We start from the raw sequence: 22,621 nt of genomic DNA, 5'->3' as shown, positions 1-22,621 counted from the left end.
CAACCCTGTGTGACCGTGGGACGGTAGTACTGTCTGTGAAAGGCCAAACTCGGGGGACTCCGTGGTTCCGTGCGCGTCTCCGCTGTAGGACTCCCCAGAGCCTGTCGTGGACCGCTGGTTGCTGTGACTCTCCGTGCACCGCTGTCCTGTCTTGGAGAATCCCTCTTTGCACTGGCTGCCAGGCAAATTTGTGACAAGTAGGACTCTGGTCTGTGTTTAAGCAGTTGTCTCCTGCCCAGCTCTTTCTGGATATTTCTATAACCTGACTAAAATGTTCTTTTGGGACAAGGCAGGGCATTTTCTTTTTTTTTTTTTTTTTTTAAGGTTGGCTTTTTGATACCAACCAGTAACACTGGATTAAGTATTTTCCGTAACATGTTTATCCATTTATCCAGGCACCATCATTAATTCTATGCTCTGGGCTGGGTGGGGGACTCAGCCGTCCCTGACAGGGATCTGGAATTTGCTATAAGCCTTTTCAGACCACCCCTATCCCTCCTCTACTCCTAGCTGACCTGCTTACTCTCTCCGTTTTTTTTTTTTTTTTTGAGGCAGAGTCTTGCTCTGTTGCCCCGGCTGGAGTGCCGTGGTGTCAGGAGCTCGCTGCAGCCTCAGGCTCCCGGGCTCAAGGGGTCCCCGCAGAGTGCTAGGACTACAGGCGTGAGGCTCTCTCCAGGTTAAGGAAAGGAGACAGGCTCCAGTGAGCGCCCACAGAGCCGGGGCTGCTCTAGCCACCTGCAGAGCAAGGCTCCAGGCCGCCTCCCTGAGGGCATGGATGCGGCAGAGGTGTGGCTGAGGTGTGGCTGGAGGGCTGACTGTGGGGCCAGGTCCCACTTCCTGTCCCACTGCTGTTGTTTGAGGAGATGCGTTCTGGGCTCAAAAGCCCTGGGGGAGGTAAGACTGCCAGGAGGCCGGTGTGGAATAAGGCCATTGCGAGGCCCTGCCCTGCCCTGCCCTAAAGCGTGGTCCCCTTCCCGCTGGCTTCCTGTGGAGGAGGCCCAGCTGGCAGACTTGCTTCTGCCCGAGGTGCGAGCTCCAGGTGGGCACGTCCTCCCGTCCACCCTACAGTAAGTCCAAGCTGCTCCCACAGCCTCGAGGCCCTGTGGCCAGTTCTGGGGCAGACTGTGCCACCTTGCTGTGTGCCTCCCTCCCGGCGTCCTCCGGTGGAGGCCGTGCCTGGGACGCGCTGGCGTGCTGCCCCCCTCAGGGCCTTGGCAGGCCATCCCCGTGCCTGGAGAGCAGCGGCAGGGCTCTGTGGCTTCTCGCTGCTGCCCCCAGCCCAGCCCAGCCCACCTGTGTCTGCCCTTGCTAGAGTGGAAGCTCCGTGAGGGCGTGGCCGGCCCCTGTGCCTGGCGCAGGAGGATTGGAATGGTAACACGCCCTGGCCTGAGCACATCTGTGCCAAGGCAGGTCCCCAGGCCCCTAGCACACAGAAGTGGCAGCAGGTTGCAAGATGGAGTTTCCAGGTGACAGCCTGAGGGAAAGTGAGGCCTAGTGAGTGAAGAAGGTCCTTCCCTCCAGGTGGGCTCATATGCGCCGGGGGCAGGACCGTACACACTGGCACTGCTGGGTTCCGGCGTAGCTGTATGTACCGCCCTCCTTTCACCTGTCTCTCCAAAGGGACAAGAGACACAAACCCAGAGCCAGAATTCTGCTGTCTTATGCAGAAGCACATGGAACTTTCTGCCCGGTTTTCACCACAAAACCCTTGCAGAGCTCACCCTGCCCTTTGGTTTCCTCACGTTCTTGATCTTTTCGTAGCAAACCCAGAAGCGCCGCGTAGATCATTGTGCTGTCTGCAGTCACACTGGAATGCGTTTTATTTTAGTGTCAATTATGTTTGTTTTCCTTTTATTGCGCGGGTAGGGCAGGGTAAGTACAGGGGTGATACTGTGTGTGATTTCATCACAGGATGGTCACGGAGCATGTTACAAAAGGACAGTGGGTCTGTAAGGCTCAGAGTGGGCGTCTGCCTAGTACTCAGGCTACTCTGAGGGGACCCTAGTGCTGTTGTACTGTTCATACTGTGGTGGACTCGGGCTTTACTCACTAGCCTGGGAATGTAGCGACAGCTGTTTATTAGTCAAGTCTTTCTCTTGCACCAGTGGACCAAATTACAGTACCAACCCTGTGAAAAGTGAGTTCTGCCTTACAGATGACAAAACAAAGACAGGGAGGAGTGCTGAGCCCCTAGTCTAGGCTTGTACAGGAAGTAGCAGGGTCAGGGCTGAACCCTAAAACCAAGTGGGTAAGAAAACTATAAAGTCTGGGACAAAGTAACCAAGTGGGTAAGAAAACTATAAAGTCTGGGACAAAGTGAGCTGTAGAAATGCAAGCCCTACCGCTGACAGTGTCAAAGCTAGTGTGCATTTTTGAGCTTCCTGGCAGCCAGAGCAAAGAAAGAAATGAATTCTCACTGGAGTCAGAGTGGCCATAACAAACAGAAACCAGCTGTTTGCCGAGAGCTGAGATCTGTTCCCCAAAAGTGGATGCTGCAGGATGTGGGGGGTGGCATTACACTGGCTTATACCACAGATACTTGAAACAGTTGGGCCATTTAATCAGCCAACCCCAGTGGATCTGGGGAGCAGCTGCTTGCCGGTCTGGCTTGCCTTAGAAGCAGGTGGAATAGTGGGCATGTGGGAGGGGAAACCTGAAGGCCACAAATGTTCTATAGCTGCCGACACAGCCCCAAGGGTTGGGCTTGGCTCCCCATGACATCTCCCACCACACAGCTCAACAGGCACCTTCTGGTCCTTCACACTGGCCAGCACTCGGCCCTCCACGCTGGGGCTGCAGCCAGAGCTGGCATTGGCCTCCCCCCATAGATGAACCCTAAAACCTAGAGGGTAAGAAACTCCCCCTCATATGCCCCACCAACCTGGGCAGAGAGGCCCACGGGCAGCACAGAGGTTGGCTCTGAGAGTTGGCAGGCTGGGGTGACTCACACGCAGAGGTGCCGCGGGGAGCCAGGGAAGAACCCGACTCTTGCTCAGCCAGCAGGCAGGTGGCAGCCAGGACTGGCTGTGGGCGAGGAGGGGGAATCCTCTTTCACCACTGCCTGCCTGCTCAGCAGTTCCTCAGCTGCTGGGGGTGGAGCTGGCACGGCGGCCCCCAGTCAGAGTGAAACCGGTGGCGTTGCTGGTTAATCTCAGCACTCACTTTGGGGACTGGGCCCTGAGCGGAACCGAAAGGGAGACCAGGCCTGTTCCCCTCCGGGCCCTGGCCTACTTCCTCCCAGTGATCCTCAAGCCCACTGGAAAAGCAGGAGAAGGAAGTAGCTATTTGCGCCTTCCCGTTTTGCAGCTGGAAAACAGGCTCTGCGGGGCTGGATGACTGTGAAAAGGGGCACAAGAGCAGCGGCTCCACTCGCCCCGGCCCCGGCGGGTGCTGGTCACACAGCCTCCAGCCGCCTCCTTCCCTCCTGCCTACCAGCAGTGAGGTGACGTTGTGAGCCACAGTAAACGTCAGTAGCCCCTACAGCTAGTCTCTGCCAACCTGCTGTGTCCACCAGCAGGGCAGGACTGGGCACTCCCAGGAGACCTGCTGGGGGTAGGCTCTAGCCTTCTGTCAGAGTGTCTGGTACCTCTGTGGTCACAGCAAAGTTAAGCTTGTGGTTTGGGGTACCATCTTTTGAAAAGGTAGCCCCTGTGCAAGAGGTGCCTTTTTGGGGCTAGAGGTGGAGGTCTGGATCACTTGAAGCCACCAGTGCCGGGAAGGGAGCATGCCTTTGGGCCTGCCTCTGGTTTCCATCCCTTTCTCGCCTGGGCTGGTGGGGACTGTGGTATTTTCCAGGAGCCCCTGGAGGAGAGGCCCAGTTGGGCCATCTCTGTCCATTCTTCACCTATCTTTGGCTCCTTCCCCTTCTTATCTTGCCTTTGCTGGAAGCAGCCATCAGTCACCTTGTGACCCTGGAGAAACAATCTTATCAGTCTTATCACAAGAGGAAGTAGAGGACAGGAGGGCGGACAGCCCCCCCCTTCTGAGAAAATTCCTGCCCAGAAGCAGCTGGCTCCTGGGCTACACGGTGCCCCGCAGCAGGAAGCATCTGCAGCCGGTCCCCCCTCCCCCGCCAGGTTCAACCAGGACCCCAAGACGTGCTTCTGCTGGCTGGGAGGTCAGAGGCTAACTCGGCAGTCTGCAGCCCTGTGTTGGATGTCTTGGGAGATTCTGGGGCTGGCAGTAACTTGGGCCAGCCGCACTAGGCTTTGCCCTTTGGGCAATGCGGGTGTCACCTGGCTGGGCGGGGATCGCCTTTCTCCACCAGTGGGAAGAGAAAGGGATGTCAACAGGCAAGTTCATGTCACAGCTGGCATGTCCACAGGTGCAGTTTGTTGGGATCACTGTGGGTGGTGCAGAAGAGGTCGCAGGTGAAGGGCATTCTGGGGCCTCACCGCAGGCTCAGAGGGTCTACTCAGCAGCACTGTGAACACTTACTCTGCAGGGGGGACTTGGGGAGACTGGAGACAAGCTCAGAGGCCTGGGTGGGAGAAGAACGTCAGGGAGCAGCCTTGAGTTGAGCGCCCCTCTCGGTCTCGTAGAGTTCAAAGGCCAAGCTGCAAGCGGCGTGCTCCAGTATCCAGGAGGTCCGGCGGTGCACACAGCTGGAGATGCCCGACAACCTCTATACCTTTGTGCTGAAGGTGAGTGGCAGGGCTTTCACAGCCTGGGCTGACACGCACACACGCCCCTCAGACCCACACGGCTGTTCCCTTCCGTCTCTGCCAGGTGAAGGACCGGACTGACATCATCTTCGAGGTGGGAGACGAGCAGCAGCTGAACTCGTGGATGGCTGAGCTCCGGGAGTGCACCGGCCGAGGGTGCGACCCTCACCCCCAGCAGCGCCCGTACGGCTACCCCTGCCCTGCCCAGATCCTTAACCGCAGCCTCTTCTCCAGCAGGCTGGAGAGCACAGACGCGGAGATGCACACTCCTTCGGCCCTGGACCCTGGCACGTCCAGCTCCCCAGGGGGCAGCACAGATTCCCTGAATCAAGGTGAGTGGCCAGGTCATTGTCCTTTGGGTGCCCTGGAACCCAGCCTAGGCTATAAGGCACCCAGATGGGGTCACTGTCACCCATCTTCTCTACCAGGTGCTTCTTCTGGGGGGTTGCTGGACCCAGCCTGCCAGAAAACGGATCACTTCCTGTCCTGCTACCCCTGGTTCCACGGCCCCATCTCCAGAGTGAAGGCAGCCCAGCTGGTTCAGCTGCAGGGCCCGGACGCTCACGGAGTGTTTCTGGTGCGGCAGAGCGAGACACGGCGTGGGGAGTATGTGCTCACGTTCAACTTCCAGGGCATAGCCAAGGTACGGGGCAGGGCATGGAGGGCTGTGCCACCCGTCCCTACTAGAGTCCAGGGCCTCTGGGGGACAGTTTGAGCCTACCATCATCTCCTCCTGCAGCACCTGCGCCTGTCCCTGACCGAGCGGGGTCAGTGCCGAGTGCAGCACCTCCACTTTCCCTCGGTCGTGGACATGCTCCACCACTTCCAGCGCTCACCCATCCCGCTCGAGTGTGGCGCTGCCTGTGACGTCCGGCTTTCCAGCTACGTGGTAGTTGTCTCCCAGCCACCAGGTGTGACCCTAGTGCCCTTCCCTAAAGGGGGTGGCTGGCACAGGGAAGGTGGGTGGAGGGTAAAACCTTGCTGCAGACCAGGGGGTATGGAGAGCTTCGTCAAGACTGACAGCGTGGTGGTCTCTCTTGGTCACTTGTCCCAGGTTCCTGCAACACTGTCTTGTTCCCTCTCTCCCTCCCTCGCTGGGATTCAGAGCTGGGCCTTCCCCACCTTGGCTCTTCTGGCTGTCCCCAGGGGCTCAGCCCGGAGGGTCTCCCAGGCCGATCCTCACCGCCGGAGCAGATCTTCCACCTGGTGCCTTCACCTGAGGAACTGGCCAACAGCCTGCGGCACCTGGAGCCGGAGCCTGGACCACGAGCCCGGGACTCAGACTATGAAATGGACTCGTCCTCCCGGAGCCACCTGCGGGCCATCGACAATCAGTACACCCCTCTCTGACCAGGGAGGAGTCCCAGGCCTCAACAGATGCCCCCGAGGAGCACAAGCAGAGATGTGAACTTGTGAATGTAACGATCTTTCCTTCCTTCCAGAGAGAGATTTAAGGGACACTGTTAACTGCTCGTTCCAGTTTGGATGTGACCCTTCTATTAGGCCTGTTGAAGGGCCTTCTGTAAGTTTCATCCAGCACCTGGCTTTCTCCTCATTGTTTACAGATGTAGTTCTTGTTAGCCGCTAGCTCCTGCCCCAGGTCCCTAAGACCAGTCCCCATCACTCTCAGAGGAGGGGGTGGGGTGAGGGCCGGACCTGGCAGTGGAAACTTGTTCTCTTTTTCACTGACACTGTCACAGCCGATGACAGACTTTCTACGGGAAGGGGGGGGGGGTCACCAGGAAGCCCGAAACACTAACAGCCCTGGATTCTCACACAGTGTACCCATTGTAGCTTCAGTCCATGTGGCAGGGCCGCTGTATCCTTGCCACAGATGACCACACCTAATCCTGCTTCTACTCTCAGCTTTAGGACAAGAGGGACAAAAGCTAAAGGTCAAAAATGATTTTAAACATTTACCTCAGATTAATTTTTTTTAAAGGATTCAGGTTTCAAAACTAAACCATTGCTTATTTCATTGCACTGTTTCAACTGATACCCATGCGATTTTTGTAGTCAGACAGCTATGCAAAACCCTACTGGACTAGTTCACGGTCCGAGCCGGGATGCCTGGCTTCCTTGTCTGTTGCATCCTCGGGGACAGTCACCTGCTGCTGAGTAGCCACTGTCCTTCCTCAATGTAGAGAAGTAAAGTGTGCCACCCTTTCAGGGAAATTCAGGCTACTACTGAAATAGGAGGGTGGTAAGGAACAGTCCTACCCTGGTGCCTTATGAATAAAAACCTGGATTGTGGTTTATAGCAGCTTTACAGTGAGAGTTAAATTAACTGGGGGGTGGGGGAGGGACAAGTAAAAAGGGAAGAAGGGCTCCCGGGCCCTTTCTAGTAAATCCTTCAGCAACAGTGCTGGCTCAGAGCCCTCCAAGCATCTAATGGCTTATTAAATTATCCCACAAGTGGGTTTTAGGCTCATTTTTGAGCCAAAATGGAAGCCAGGAATCTGGTGCCATAGCTAATGAGAAACTCCTTTAATGCCCACAATCAGTGTTCTGTTCCAGCTGGTTACTGCTTCATCTGATGAAGAATGTGTGTCCATGCACACACGGCCACACACAATCTCCACCACCCAGGGAGGTCCTGAAGTCAAATCTCCATCTATACTTGCCTTTCACAGTGATACAATTCATAGGGGGGCTGGCTCCTCCCAGAACCTTCATGAAGAGGCTCAGAAACAAGGGGTCAGTGACGGAGTGGAATCAGCTGCTCCGGGGTGCCAGCAGAGCCATTCAGTACAGCCACCAGGCTCACTGCACTGGCTTCTAGGAAACCTGGAGTTTAGCACAGCTTAATACATACCGATACATCACAGGCCAAAAGGAAACATGGGCCTAAAGGTCACAGTACTGACTGCCTTATCTGGGGGAGGGTTTGGTCTGCTCCCTCTAGCTGTTCTCTGCACTTGAAGAGGTAAGGCTTTTGCTTCTATAATTTTCTGGGGGTTTCTCAGGGAGGTGGCAAAGTAGCCACCTCCACACCACTTTCATGAACCATGAAGCAGATGCAACATCGATCCGGATTCGTGGTCCATTTTTAAGACCCCCCCCATCTTTATTTTCTTTGAAGCAAAAGAATGCTAAGAAGTGTGAACCAAAGACGTAAGCAATATTCTAGATGTCTTTTTTAAAAGGGAAAGCTCATCACAGAAAATGCTGGTGAGTCACCGATCCAGATTTTCCTCCTGTCTGCACAGGAAAGGGGCTGGGTAGATAATGAACCAATTAAATTCCCTTCCTTCAGCCAGAAGTTTAAATATCTGGGTTATGACATCTTCAAGCCAGGGGCACTCATTTCTTAGCAGCCTCTCATCTCTCTCTCAGGTAGTGCCAGGAGGCACACCAGGTACAGCAGATTTAGCAGCTGTGACCCATGGCAAAGTACCAGCTCAGATTCTGTGGCAGAGAATTGGAAGCCACTCACCTCCAGACAGCTTCCTTTCTAAACACGTCCAGGTTACCAGGACAGGGCAAATACATTCTGACAAAAAGCTCCCTCATGGCCCTGGGAAGAAGTGACACTATGCCAATGCCTTTTCTTTGTGCTAGAGCAGGACCAGCCGATGAAAGGGTGGCAGCAGCGTGGGCCAGGACCCCTCTGGTTGCAGCTAGCCCACCACAGGCCCAGCACATTCCACCACTCTCCTCCCAGTCCTGACGGGGCCAAGCCAGCAACTTCCACTGAGGACCAAGCCTCAGTGCCAGACCGGGCAGGGTGCACCACGATCCCTCCAGTTAGCTCTAATTACAGACAAGGATAGCTTGACGGCTCCCGGCACCATCACTTCCTTCATCTGACTTTATTACACTTTTACAAACTAACAAGTCACCAGCACCAAAGAATTAAGTCAACTAACCTGCCTTGAATTTTAGACCAGCAATCCATATGGCTTTATCTGGTATAAATCTTCTGCCTTTGATCATTTCTGGACCGTGTAGGAAAAAGGAATAGTGATCATTAAAATCTTGGGCCAGAGAACACTATTTTTACATAACAGTTTCTTAACCTAAAATCAAGGCCTTGAACTCTTCCCTGAGGGTTGCCTGAGATTCCTTCATGCTTTTTATTCAGGGCTAAATCTCTTACTGCAAATGTCACGTTAGCTCTAACATCTCCCACAGGCTAGAGGAACTTAGTAGTATCTTATCTACTGCGTCTTAACAAGGACACATCTGACATCCAGTGTTTAGTTGGAATACGCAGCACATTGTGATAACAAAGTGGATTCATCTTGTATCATTAGAGGCAGAAGGTATTTGGCAAATTTTTATGTATTGTTTATGTACTGTACAAGTAACTTATTCTTAAATAAGGCAAATTTTGCTATAATGTACAAATTGCTATATGTGAATTAAAAGTTTTCAGAATCTTGATTTTTTTTGCCACCATATTTAAAGGCTCTATTTAAGACTATGGTCTCTACAAAATCCTTACCCTGCTGAAGCACTTGCTTTCCCCTTGTTGCCCTCCCACAGTGTGGGAACATGAGCGAGCACCTGTGAGTCTGTGTCAGTAAGCTGCTTTGTAATCTCCCTACAGCCTTTCTGCCCTTTGGATTTATTGCAGTATTTTTTAAAACAAAGTGTCTCCTGCCCCCTACTGGTAAAACAGATGCCTGAATTGGGACGACTAATGACAAGCACTTTGGTTCAGGAGATATTAAGAAGGAAGCTTACAGATTCCGCGTCAGCCTGAGGACGTGGGATTTCAGTGCTGCCCAACCTTGGCCAACCTTCCTCCTCCTGAAGCAGACCTCTACTCCACCAAAGAACATCTCAGTCTTGTCTTTTTCTAGAGATACCTTGAACCAGAACTAAAGGTGAAGAAGAAAAATAATTTGACAAATACCTTCCAGGATATTAAAAAAGCACATTCCACCCACCTGCCGTGATACTAAGTATCCTAAAATACAAGTAGCTTACACAAACACACACTAACTTTATCAGTTTTTAAAACTTTTTTTATTTTTTAATTTTTTTTAAGTTTTTATTTTATATTATCTACAAAGTAAAAGTTTTTCCCTTAACTTAAAAGTTGACCACTGTAGACAGTGATCACCTCATCAAACTTGATTTATAAATAATAATCCGTCAGTTTGACGGTAAGAATTTACCGAACCTTTGTCAAGTTTAGTAAAAGGGCGTTCCGAGTCTTGATTTTTTTTTTTTTTTTTTTTGCGGTAATAGCAGCAAGAATCACTCTTGTTACTTCTGTTGCTAGCTGATGTGTTCATGACTTTCAAGGGTCATTAAAAAATAAATAACTTCCAGTTTCGGCAAGCAGAGCTGGGGTACTTGCGGGACTTTGAAACAGCGTATGGAATTATGGAATAGCCCACAAGTTCCTAAATGCCTCTACTCGGTCCAAATGTCTTCCACTGCAAGTGAACTGTTAACATTCCTATTGGATGTTACAAGAAATCAACATATTTTTTAAAAACAAAATAAATGAAATTCTAGTTTTCTGTGCTTCCAGTTGGTAGAAGCAGTAGAAGGGAGGAGGGAATTTGGCCTTTCGGTTCCTCCAGGGCAGCCTTACAACTGCTGTTGGTGGTGGGCTTGTACTGTAAAAAAGAAAAGTGAATATTTAAACAGAAAACTGGCAACACCACACATGAGCCTAGTGCCTCTGCAGCACACGACTGTAAACTATCCTTGTGCTACCTGAACGAGACTCAAAATTTAGTTCACTTTCCCCGGTTCCCATCTGCACCAAGAGGGGGAGGGGTGGGTGGGTGAGTGGGTGGGAAGAAACAAACCAGTCAGACATAAAACCACTTCAGATAAAACTCCCAGAAGACTTGTTGCTCATGGGGTAGGAAAAAGGCCTTAACATACCCCCCCCCCCAAATGTTAGCCAAGCACCAGTATTGCTTTCAGAGGAACAGGTCGGACTATGAAATACCGCCATGGCAGCCATCAAGTGGTCGAGCACACTCATGGGCGCTCTCTCCCTGGCAGGGCATAGGCTGGAGCTGACGCTTCACTCAAAGCCAATCCGTACACAGCACTTGCTCAGCAGTCGTCTTCTCCAGAGCTACAATCACTGCCGTGGTCATAACCCCCCACGTGTCAGACTGCTGGGACTCAGGAAGGAAAACACTGCCCTGTCCAGCCTATCATAACAAGGAAGGCCAACTGAGTCCTAGGCATGCATCGGCTACACAAATGCTGCTGCTTCTCATCAAGCCAAATCCTGTATACCATCAGAACACGCACAGACTCGGCTCCTGGAAGCCTCAGGCCCTGACTCTGAACTGATCGTCACAGTCCCTCCTGTACCGCACTTGTGGATGGGTCTTGCTAAGTTCTCCAATTCGGGGCTGGAAGCGCTGACCCTGCCTGCCATTTGACCTGTGCGAGCAGAATGCTTTGGGGTGCCCCGGCGGCCCCTGCACACACACGCCTCACCTGAAGGGTGCGTCATATAGGGGAAATGCGCTGTTGTCGAGACTGGAATGGGCTGTAGTGCACTTTGAGCGAGGGCGGCCTGGGGACCGCCGGGTGGCTGTGTCGTCATTAGCATCATTGGCGCATGGGCAGTTGGATGAGAAGGAACCATTCCTGACTGTACATGAGCCTGAAACAGAGAGCTCTTTTACGCATACAGGCAACATCTCCGGCTTAAACAACATGTCAACTGTGTTCCTTTCACTGGGCTGGGACTCTCAAGACAGGGCAAGGGCCTCAGGGCCCAGTTCTCTTCTCTGGGGACAGTCCCTAGTACATCATCAACTGATCTACAGACATGTTTCACCTTTTGGCACATCCTGCAAGGTTAGGGGAGCAGGCACCAAGTGAGCCTGGGTGAAAGTTAGGGCTGGAATGTCCTGGACATAAACTTTCTGATCATTATATTCTATGTGTGGAACAAGGGCTTCACAAAGACCAGACCCCTGATCCAAGGACACCTTTCTCAACTTAATAATGACACAAGATGCGATGATGCTTCAGAATCTGGCTTCCATGTGGGACCTGAGGTATTTTTGCAGATAACATCTCTTTCAAATAGGAAAGCAGATTACTACATTATAAGCAGGGACTGTCATATTCCATTGTATGGGTTACTTAGACCTCTCCTCATTGCCCCCTCTCCCTCTGCTTCTGGTCTGTTCACCAAGCAGGAAGAAGAGACTTTTGACTCTCTAAAAAAATACGCTGATGGAGCAGGAGGAGGAGGAGGTTGTAGTTAATGGCTCCAGTGAGATGGGAAGGAGTAATCAGAAATCACCTGGGCCAGCCCGGTGTCCCTATACCAAGTGATAGCAAGTTCAACCTGGTCTCACTGTCAAGTTGGAAAGGTGATTTTATAGTCAGTCCAAACAGTTGGATCCCAGCTCTGCAGGGGTTTGCCAAGGCCAGGAAGAGCTCTTGTTTCCTGCCTCCCATACTGTGCACTCTTCTAGACCATGATAAGCCTTGAATGACATGCTGTTTTTACTCTTACATAATCAAGTGGGCCCATGGCACATCTGAGCTCCCTGTGTTAACCTTTTCTCTCTTTCAGCACAAAAACACAGTGAGGTTTTAGGGACCCCCACTTACATGTAAGTTCAATACCTACTTAGCCACCAGCCTCTGCTAGACATCTACAGGACCCCAGCTCTTATGACTGATTCCACCAAACCACGCTGACCCACGCTGACCAAACCAGCTCCCCTCCCCACTATCAGAAGCAAGTCAACTGCAGTGCACTACACCACAGAACTTAATCTTTGCAGGGTGAGGATGCCCAAACTTCCCGGAGCTGTGGAACCCTAATTACAAGGTAGCCTTCAGAGAGAGATCCAACTGAGCTGCATCTCTAGCCCACACCTTGCCAGAGCCTCACTGGCACACAATTTGACAGGAAATGGAACTCAGAGTGGCAGGTCTCATTTAGACCCGCCTAAGAGAGTTCTGTTATGCAAGTAGCAGAAAAAGACATCTAATACAGCCAATTCACCCTTAGCAGCCCCAGGGAGGGCCTCAAGGACAGCATTAGAGCCCAACTTCAGTGCCGCTCCTTCTCCTCATTAAGACAGTCCAACTTGGCCCTGGATTGCATTGGACCTCTGTCAGCAGCTGATGCAGACAGCAACCACTGGGATGGCAACCCCACTTTTCCACCCTTAGAAGGGTACACTGGAGGTGAGCTCCCAAGTGCTTCTAGGGCTGCTCTTTAAGGAAAATGGGAACACCTGAGTGCTTCCAGCTTCTAGTGACACTGCACCAATGTACAAAAGGCCAAGCCCTCTCAGTAAGTACAACATAAGGTCAAAGCAGATGTATGAATAACCAGGGAAAACAATTGGACAGATTTTCTCTGGAACTCGTGTGACTACCATTCAAGCTGACAGGCCCAGGCTAGTCACCTCGGAGAGCTGAGAAACTGTGAAGGCCCATCATCCCTGCCAGGCTTCCATGTGTACGTGTGAAAGGTGTATATATATGTACACATATATATAGTAATGAAGCTATATAGACATAGCAAAGCAGACACAGAAAGGAAAGAAGGGCTGGGTTGCATTCCAGAGTCAAAGATGTTTTTAAGGTCTAGTTGGGAAACGTTAAAGGACTGACCAATCAGCGACTTCACTGATCCCATTACAAAACCACACAAACATTCACTGAGGGCCAGATCACGTGTATTTGGGCAGGGAAAGGGAGACAGGCAAATGGCATCACACACAGGGTTTCCTAGCTGGGACGGCATCTGGCTCTTAGCTGCTTATCTGATAACCTTCACACTCTACTCCGTCTTCACAGAAAGTTGGCTAAAGCTGGTTTACCTGAGGTACGTGGGCCATGTGGGGTGGGTTGGTATATGCCGGCTGGACGTGAGAAGGATGGATCGTAAAGACGGTCTGTTGTGCTGTGGGGAAGCTATTCTGTGGCGACTGCGTATTAGAGGCAGGTGTCATGGAAGGTGGGGTTGGCGCGAGCCCTGCGTGGTAGATGGCGGACTGCTGCTGCGGACTGGCCAGATGGAGAGCCTGGGCAGCCTGGTGCTGATGGTGCTGCACAGAACCGCAGAGACGGTGCGATGGGGAAGAATGGAGAGAAAACATCTTTAGTGAAAGGCGGCTGAAGGTTACACACAGAGCTGAGATTTGCACATGTGGGCCTAAGATGGGTGGCACTGGGGAGTACAGGAGAACGTATGAGGAGGTAAGAGCAGGGACGGGGTGCCTCCTATCCAGAGACATTCTTTTCTGGGGTGCAGAAACCCGATTCTCAGCCTGGCAGTTTGAAGCCTCCAACCAAGCAGAGGTCAAACAACACTCCTGTCCCAGAGAACTGACAGATGTCAGAGAGATCCTTACCTGCCTCCATTAACAAGTATGATTAAAGAAGCTAGCAGGAAAAAAATTCTCATCACATGAACTTTACGAATGAAATTAAAAAGTCCCAAGCAAACAGGAACTTGCTTTATGTTAAACTATGAACTTTGTGTTAGATTTTTCATTAATAATCGTTTCCAGAGCTTATCCAATCACATTATCAACATGTATCTTAATGTGATTAAAAAAGAAACCCCCGCCCCAGGGGTACAGCTGTACCTGACTACATGAGGGTGGACGTGCCATGTGTGCTGATCACATGGTACCTGGTGTCTGAAGAAAGCACTGAGTGACGAGAACCAGGAAGCAACTGTATGTGGATCTATGGGTTTCTCCTTACCTGAACAGGACTGGGTGCAGGATGACTTCCACCATGTTGGCTTTGTTGCTGTCCAGTGGGGGTGGCTGAAGGCTGAGGATGTGGAGTATGTGGGTGCAGGGTAGCGTTAGGGTGCGCATACTGCTGAGCAAGGGAGCCCGTGGAAACTAAAGTGAAAGAAAAAGGAGCATGTACAACTGCCATGTGTGACGACCTCCCTCGCTCCTCTCTGCCTCACCAACTGAGCTTTCTTGATGGTTACAATGCCTAACTCATGCTGCACCCAATCTCTACAGTGGACTCCATTTAAGCCATCCACTGTTTTTGAAAAATAAGTATAAAGTTATTACTTAACAATCAGGCTAGCATTTGATTCATATTATAATATAGCTGTATACATTAAAAACTAGTTTGAATTTATTCTTAAAATAGTCACTAAGGTTTCCTGAAAAGGCAACTTAAAAGCATAGGCAGAAACAACTCAATCCCACACGAGCAGACACACACACACTCTTTAGCTCAAGGCCATCATCTGGCTAACCTCACCATGCTACTGCCCTGGAGCAATGTCCTGTGGGCACAGACTAGCTGGGGGAGGGGCTGTGTAAGCTACGTGACAAGGTCAGGGCTCTATCATCAGGGCCAAATGACCACAATTTCAGCCAATCATAGGAGCCACTCGGCTACTCCTTTTGTTCCCCCAGGCCATACTCAAGGATCTCCTACCTTTGCTTTATAAAATCCAGTAGATGAAATTACCTAAACTATGCAGAAAAATGAACTCCCGTCAAAGTGTCCCAGCAGTTTAGGAAGAATCTTACTAGCTAGAGTAGTTTCAAAGGAAATGTGATGGGCCAGTTTAAGTTAAAATAAAGATAAGAACTCAAAGCCAATTCTTTGCGAATCTCAGCATGGATTATACTTTGGTACAAAGCAGGGAGATAGGTATAAATTCATTTGTTTATGTCTTTTCAAAAACAGCAAGTTGCGAATCAGAAGCAAAGGGGGATGTCTTCACTGCTTCTAGTGATCATGGATATGGCAATGAACTGAGAACAGAGTGTTTTCCAGACAGCTCTGGCAAGGCATGACTTTCAGCCCTCTCTCAAGAAATCAACCCTGAAAATCCCTTAGAAGCTAAGCTTGTACTCAAAAACAATTCCAAAATAGCTCCTCACATTCTTCATAGACCATGTTAGCAAACACAGACACAGGGGAGACTGACAGTGGAGAAGGAAGCCCAGGTTTGGTATCAGCGACCCTAACTCCAGCAGTCTGATAGGCACAAGCTGCCAGGAGTCACCGGCATAGATGACTCTGGGTATGTCCCACGTAAATGGTATGCAGAGGGTTAGGCACATGGAGCGGTTCTAATGCTTGACATTTTAGGGCTAAGGGCCACCAGCACTCCAGCCCAGTTACATTTCAAACTACACATGTCTCTTAGGAGAGGAAAAGGCAGGGGCAAAGAGCCAGTGCTAGGATCACCTGTGCATCCACTGCCAACACCACAGCTGGCATTAATATTCTTAATACCCAGTTTAGACTGAACAAATTTTTACAGTGGAAAAATTTTCTAGGCCGTAAGAATTAACATACACAAAAATCTTTTAACCAAAAAAAAAATGGCAACATATTCACTGAATGTTTTTGAGGGTAGTGGATGTTTTCTGGGATCTGGAACAGATGATGTGCTAACTGCCTTCTTGAGCATCACAGCCCCACGAGGCTATGAAAGCAGGCTCTTCGCCTACCTCCCTGGCTCATTAACAGGCTGGCCCTCGCCCTCATGCTAAGTTTACTTCCAGTGCCCCAGACTGTGTAGGTAGTGACTTGTCTTAAAAGACTTGACAAAAATTTTGAAACTTTCTTGTTCTTGTAAAAATCTTACACTCATTTAAAAATTTTGTGAATAATTAAAATAGCCACACATAGCCAGTGGCTACTGTATTCGTGCAGTTTTGTAGCACATTTCTATCACACACAGTTCTATTGGATAGTGATGTCTACAGTAATTCATGGTCCCTTATTTTTAAACCATTAGCATTAAAATTCCCCTCCCCAACCAGGGCCAGGTGTGGTGGCTCACCCCTGTCATCCCAGAACTTTGGGAGGCTGAGGCCAGAGGATGGCTTGAGGCCAAGAGTTTGAGATCAGACTGTGCAACGTACTGAGATGCTGGTCTGTATAAAAGAAAAATTAACCGTGTGCGGCAGCATGCACCTTTTGCCCAGTTATTCGGAAGGGTGAGGCAGGAGGATCTCTTGAGCCTAGGAATTCAAGGTTACAGTGAACTATGATGACTCCACTGCACTCCTGCCTGGACAACAGAGCGAGACCTTGTCTCTCTAAATACCTCCCACACCTTTAGCTACAAATGCTAAATCTGAGGGAAAGCAATTGCCAAATTCCAAATTCTATTTGTGGAGTTTCACTAAGTATAGAATCTCAGAGTTTTTAATTTTTTTTAAACTGTATTTATTCAAGAAGTTTTGTCCTGAAAAGTTTAAAATTTTACTTTTAATTACCTTCTAAGTATTAATATAAAAAAGTAACAATAGAGAATGATTTACACACATGAAGTCTCATAATTATTATTCATCAACTGGAAAAATGTAAAAATATCTTAAAATTATTTGAAAAGACAATTAAAGATGAAATATTTTTACTATACTTTTTTTTGAGAGAGGGTCTCACTCTGTTGCCCTGGCTGGAGTCCAGTGGCATCATCATAGCTCACTGCAACCTCAAAATCCTGGCCTAAAGAGATCTTCCTGCCTCAGCCTTCCAAGTAGCTGGGACGATAGGTGCACATCACCATGCCTGGCTAATCTGTTTATTTATTTATTCATTTTGCCGGTGACCTTTTTCCTTACAATAATGGCTAATTAAAAAAATTTTCTGTAGGTCTCGCTATATTGCCCAGGCTGGTTTCGAACTCCTGGACTCAAGCGATCCTCCCAGAGTGCTAGGATTACAGGTGTTAGCTACCACACCTGGCCAACTATACATTTTTAAAAGGCATCTCTGTGATATAAGTTTACCAGTATTCAAAGGTTATATAATGGGAGTCTCTCTGAATCTGTTTTCGTTCAGGACGCTGCCCAATCCTCGAAAAAAATACATATATATTTTTAAAAGGCTACAAAATAGTGTTCTAATCTATAGCTAATTTGCATGCATTACACAAATACTTTAAGGAACCCATGCTGAGTGAATCTATATAGGCTTTGTTTTAAAAAAAAAAAACCCATCCCTGCCCTATCTAAACACCAGTAAACTGTAAATCATTATTCAAAAAAAAAATCAAACAAATGTAATATATACTCATAAGCTGCAAATAAAATTTAAGGAGACTGAATTAGAAATATTTTTCCTTCATTCATCTTCTAGCTCAAAAGATCAGAAACCAAGTACCTTATCCAGAAACACTTTCCTCCTTGAATATGAAAGTGAGTAACCAATTGGGAAAAATGTGCAACTTACCCTTTAATTCAATAGTAATAGCAAAAATATAGCTTGGTTACTTGAAAAGCCAATTAAGAGCGATACAAAGTAGAGTAGAAAATTAAAAAGCCAAGGGGGAAGAAAGGTTGGAAACGAAGACAGTGCCAAGAGAAAGGCACCAAGATATGGTAAACAAGGAAAAAATATAGCCGAATCGGGGAAAGGGAGAAGTGGCGTGTGAAGGGCAGGAAATTCTTAGCTAAGTTTAACTGCTTTGTTACACATGCTCATGTTAAAGACTCTCGAGAGGTTAAAAATAAAGTGAACTTTCTTTAAAATTCTGATTTACTATTCATCAGTTTAAACTTCTACTTATAAAACTTTAGTAGCCTTCATAAAATCTTCTAGATTAGGTCAAGATAATCAAAGAAGTATTGCTTCTTTGGGCCAGATCTGGTTCAGAAGCTTCCCATTCAACATGTTCCTGGACATAAATATTTCTAAAATTCTAAATGGGTGACTGGTCAAATCCTTATAACACTAACCACATTCCAAAAATAGTTTCCTAAGCCATGATCGTACTGAAGCAAATTCAGTCCATAAGGCTTTGTGTTTAATCTGTAACTAGGTTCTGTCATTTTGACCTTGGATGCACAGTCATGAGAGATCACCAGCACTGCAAAACTTTAAAAATAAAACAAAACAAAATCTTCCAACTTTTAAAGTTGATGTTAAATTCAGAAAAGAGGAAGTAAAGAAATGTTGAGAACACTAAATAAGGAATAAAAGGCAACCTGGCCAAACCATGACAAAATGGTTTAGAACAGGGAAAAATGAAGCAGCAAATTAAATTGCAAACAGCAGCCCAATTGTTAGTTTCTTTTAAAAAGGTACTGATACTCCCTTTTAGGGGAAGTTGTGCTAAGGCAATTAATGCTTAGGTTTGATGATTAAAAACCTTTTAGCTACTTACCAGGAAAATGACTCCAAAACTACTAACAGAGACAGTAAGATGGTGAGGATAACTACATTTGAGACCTCAAACTGAGTATGTGATTTAATTACTGACACTATCTTTTTACACACTATCACCACAGACATAGTTTCCCTTTAATAGTATATGCATACAGCAAGACTCCTTTTTAAAGAGTATCTATTAAAGGATTAAATTTGTTAACATTTCCTAGCACCAAATAAATAATATATATACACTTATTTTATTAACTTATTTTTGGATACCAAGTCATGGCACAATTAATGAAAATTTAGGGTCAAAATGCTTTCTAAGTGCTAAGTCTGGCATCTAGCAGAGTCAGACATTGAGTCATTCTAAAAGAATTCAAACTTTAGTCCCCAACGTAACATTTTAATCCTTATCCTCTAAAATAGCCTAGAGAAAACAGTATTTCACACAAGGTGACACATATTAATGGCATAAATTTCTAAAGGACTTCTACAAATTAGTACCCTTCTTATTCAAATATCAAAGTCCACAACTAGCCTTATATTAAAAATTGTCCTACGAAAAAGGAAAAACACATCTTACAAGTTCATTTCCAAAAGACAGCCCTGCCGCCCAGACTTTCTCCATGTAGGAGCGACTGTCTGCCTTTCCACTGATGAGAGGGACCTGTCCTGCCCAAGACAGTCTCTGGTAGGTCATGCTCTCCTGCTTAAGCTCAAGTAATCCTGAGGTATCTGCTACCTGAATATTTTAAAACTTTAGTCATTCAAAGGACAGAAATGTTTCTCACTTAGTGTTTTATCAACTCTATTCAAGTAAAAATCCTGGTAAGGATATAGTTATTCTTACCAGGATATTAAAAAACTAATGTTTTTAAGTTTTATATACCAAGCTTGTGGCTTGGTATGAAAAAAAATTTAGCTGTTTAGGGAAAGTTTCTCTGAACAAGGAAAATATTAGTCATTTCCCAAACGGTCACATGTTTGCTTGGTATACAAAAATTAATTTCTGAAACAACTCCATTTTTCATTAACTCCAGGTTTTTTAAGCTGGATCACGGTTCCTTTTTCAAAGCTGAATTACAGATAGACGTGCTTTTAATGATTTTGTCTGGCACAAAGAAAATGCTGTTCAACAAGTCTACTCCCTTAACATGTATTCTTTAAAAAGTGTTTTACTGTACAATTATAATTAGTATAAAAAACCCAACTCACTGGCAAAGTAGAAAGAAGGGCTTGTCTCCTTGTTGTATGGTAATTTGGGACATGCTGAATTTGGGAAATAGAAAGGTAAATTAGCCTTTTGAGGTGTGCATTTTCCCAATTTTCTGGAAAGGTTGACATATTAGTAATTTCTTCTTCTATTCATGCATAGTTCATTTTTATTTTATAAGAGATGACAAGCACTTTAAACATTGTTACAGAATTTTAAAAAATAGGATTGAATCGAAGACACTGTTCTTCTGTACTGAGGTGTCAAGTTCCGCACGCTGACTTGCTTAAATGAAAGGAATAAAACCATTATCTAAATAAAAAAAAAAAAAAAACCAATGTGGCATTCCACTGAACAAACCTTGATATAAATAATGTAACAAAATAAAACAATATTTACCAAGTTTACTTCAACAGACATACAATTTTGCAAAAGATTATTAACAGAAATGTCATCCTGAAAGATGTTTATTAGGCATCTGGTAGTGGATCCAAAAGTTTAGAAACATAATCATATAAACGTGAGTATGTTATCATTTCTTACTAAAATATGTCTACATGAAGGGGCATATGGAAGTAGACACACCAAAATGCTAGCAGGTGGTTGTCGGTGGAGGGATAATGGGTGCTTTTTATTTTTTTATTTCCTGTATTTTCCAACTTATCTGCATAAACTATCAAAAACAAATGAAAAAAAGGATTCTGGATCTAATTCTTCTGATAGCTCTACTGAGCACAAAAATTGTATTATTGCTATTTCTACAAGGTAAAAGCACCACCATAAAACAAAATTAGATGAATTAGAGGACTAGATGTGAGAGAAATGAAAATTAAAAGTAATTTCTTAGAAGGGGCAATGATGAAAGTTAGGTTGAGGTCAAAGAGATGAGGCTGGTGACAAAAATCATTTTTAAAAGATAGCTAGAAAGAGTACAAGGTCACCAATTATTTAGAATGTATACATCTCGATAATCACAATTTACCTGTTCAGTAATCTGTTAGCATATTTACACTAAATATACCAATTACTATTTTGCCCAGGCTAGAGTTCAGTGGCCCAATCATAGATCACTGGAGCTTCAAACTCCTGGGCTCAAACAATCCTCCTGCCTCAGCCTCCCATGTAGTTAGGATGACAGGTGCACACCATTGCACCCAGCCAATGTTTAAATTTTTTGTAGAGATGGGATCTTGCTATGTTGCTCAGGCTGGTCTCAAACTCCTGGGGTCAAGCGATCCTCCTGCCTTGACCTCCCAAAGTGCTGGGATTACAGGTGTGAGCCACTGCGCCTGGTCTAAATATACCAAAAATTTAAAAACAATAATCAGGATTTCATTTTGTAGTCATTAGTGGTCCTCTATATTCTCAAAGCCTTTTGCTATGGCCATAACAATTAATGAATGACAACAAACTGACAAAATTGTCAGCAACATCTGGGTGCATATTCTTCTATTTGCATACAGCGTTGTAAAAATTGAGATAGGATATAGCTTAAAAATAAACATAATTCATACTCAAAAGTATTAGGTTCCTTTGAGAATATAAAACAAATTGTTTAGGGGAGATAAGTATAAAATTAGCATTTCTATGCCAACAGTCTTATTGTATTTTAAAAGAATGTACTTAAAATTTTGTTTATATTTGGTGTAACAAGGCTTTGAAAGATCTAAAATAATTCAAATAAATTATTAGTGATTTAATAAAGAATTGGCTTTAGCAGATTAAATTACGGCTTGTGATGGCAAAGGAAAAAACAATTTATTTTCTAGAAAGTGCCTTTTTTAGGGTCTGAAGTACCCAAAAGAGAACCTGATTAGCCAGGAACAACATCAGGTCTCCAGAATTGCCCCTAGTCCATGCCCATCACCAGACATCAATTAAATACAGCCCGTGCAAACTGCAGGAGATTAGTTCAGATTTGGTTGAGTAACTTTCTCCTGGCATAAAAGAACTGGCTTTGATGACTAACTCGTTCATTCCAGATTTCACTGGACATCAGATCTAGTGTTTTGCTCTGTTTGCAATATTTACTATCTACCCACACTTGAATTGGCCTGGGGTCCAAGGCCAACTGCTTTTCAAATAGAAATGTTCTGGTAAGGTAATTAGAAAATCCACTAGTTCTTCAAATACAGTATTTGCCATACAACAGGCTATTTCAAACCAATGAACATCCATCCAAATGATGAAGCCAGACGTTAGCAGTGAGTGAACACATTGGGGAGAAAGAGTCTGCTCAACATCACAGTACTACGTCTCAAAAGCATGGGTACACAAATAGCTATTCTCTAAAACCAATGGAAATTTTAACTCAAAAGTTTCAGATCTTATTCCAAGGAGAGTATGCCAGAAAATGGAATAAATGTAATGTTTTTTTCCATGTGTTAAATCATGATGTATTCACCAGAAATATACAAACAATCATAATGAACCTTTCACCTAAGCCTTTAACAAACTGAAAAATTGCTGGAATGTACACAAGTTGCATAAAAGCCAGCATGATGAATCAATGGTGCTTTTTCATGCATAGTCAGTCCTAGTTAAGATAACTAGACAAGCCAAATGACAGGTCATAACCAAAATCATAAATCAGTCTGTCAGTATCTTTTCCAATTAAATTACAGATGAACTTCTTAAAAAAAATGTTTTCCAAAACATAGCAATTACACCATTTTTTATT

General features: G+C 46.4%; 2 protein-coding genes across 11 annotated transcripts in view; one reads left to right on the top strand and one right to left on the bottom strand.

Moving 5' to 3' along the window:
- The window catches only part of SH2B3 (SH2B adaptor protein 3), a 35,809-nt gene extending 26,759 nt beyond the window's left edge, over nucleotides 1–9,050 (top strand). Inside the window, exons 3-8 of one of the 2 annotated variants that reach the window (XM_045534827.1) lie at nucleotides 4,542–4,643; nucleotides 4,729–4,820; nucleotides 4,899–4,996; nucleotides 5,093–5,307; nucleotides 5,404–5,575; nucleotides 5,719–9,050. In XM_045534827.1, the coding sequence (XP_045390783.1) occupies nucleotides 4,542–4,643; nucleotides 4,729–4,820; nucleotides 4,899–4,996; nucleotides 5,093–5,307; nucleotides 5,404–5,575; nucleotides 5,719–6,014 (975 nt within the window). In that variant the 3' untranslated portion in view covers nucleotides 6,015–9,050. The remainder of the gene's footprint in view (nucleotides 1–4,541; nucleotides 4,644–4,728; nucleotides 4,821–4,898; nucleotides 4,997–5,092; nucleotides 5,308–5,403; nucleotides 5,576–5,718) is intronic. The other variant, XM_045534828.1, reaches the window with a different exon arrangement.
- The window catches only part of ATXN2 (ataxin 2), a 92,479-nt gene continuing 77,777 nt past the window's right edge, over nucleotides 7,920–22,621 (bottom strand). For 3 of the 9 annotated variants that reach the window (XM_045534818.1, XM_045534819.1, XM_045534825.1), the window contains 5 exons: nucleotides 19,944–19,997; nucleotides 14,340–14,485; nucleotides 13,448–13,675; nucleotides 11,088–11,256; nucleotides 9,620–10,240 (listed from right to left, as the gene is read on the bottom strand). In XM_045534818.1, the coding sequence (XP_045390774.1) occupies nucleotides 10,212–10,240; nucleotides 11,088–11,256; nucleotides 13,448–13,675; nucleotides 14,340–14,485; nucleotides 19,944–19,997 (626 nt within the window). In that variant the 3' untranslated portion in view covers nucleotides 9,620–10,211. The other 6 variants (XM_045534820.1, XM_045534821.1, XR_006730727.1 and 3 more) reach the window with 5 other exon arrangements.

The sequence above is a fragment of the Lemur catta genome, chromosome 21, assembly GCF_020740605.2.
Source record: "Lemur catta isolate mLemCat1 chromosome 21, mLemCat1.pri, whole genome shotgun sequence".
Classification (NCBI taxonomy): domain Eukaryota; kingdom Metazoa; phylum Chordata; class Mammalia; order Primates; family Lemuridae; genus Lemur; species Lemur catta.
This window is presented reverse-complemented; position numbering and strand designations above follow the sequence as displayed.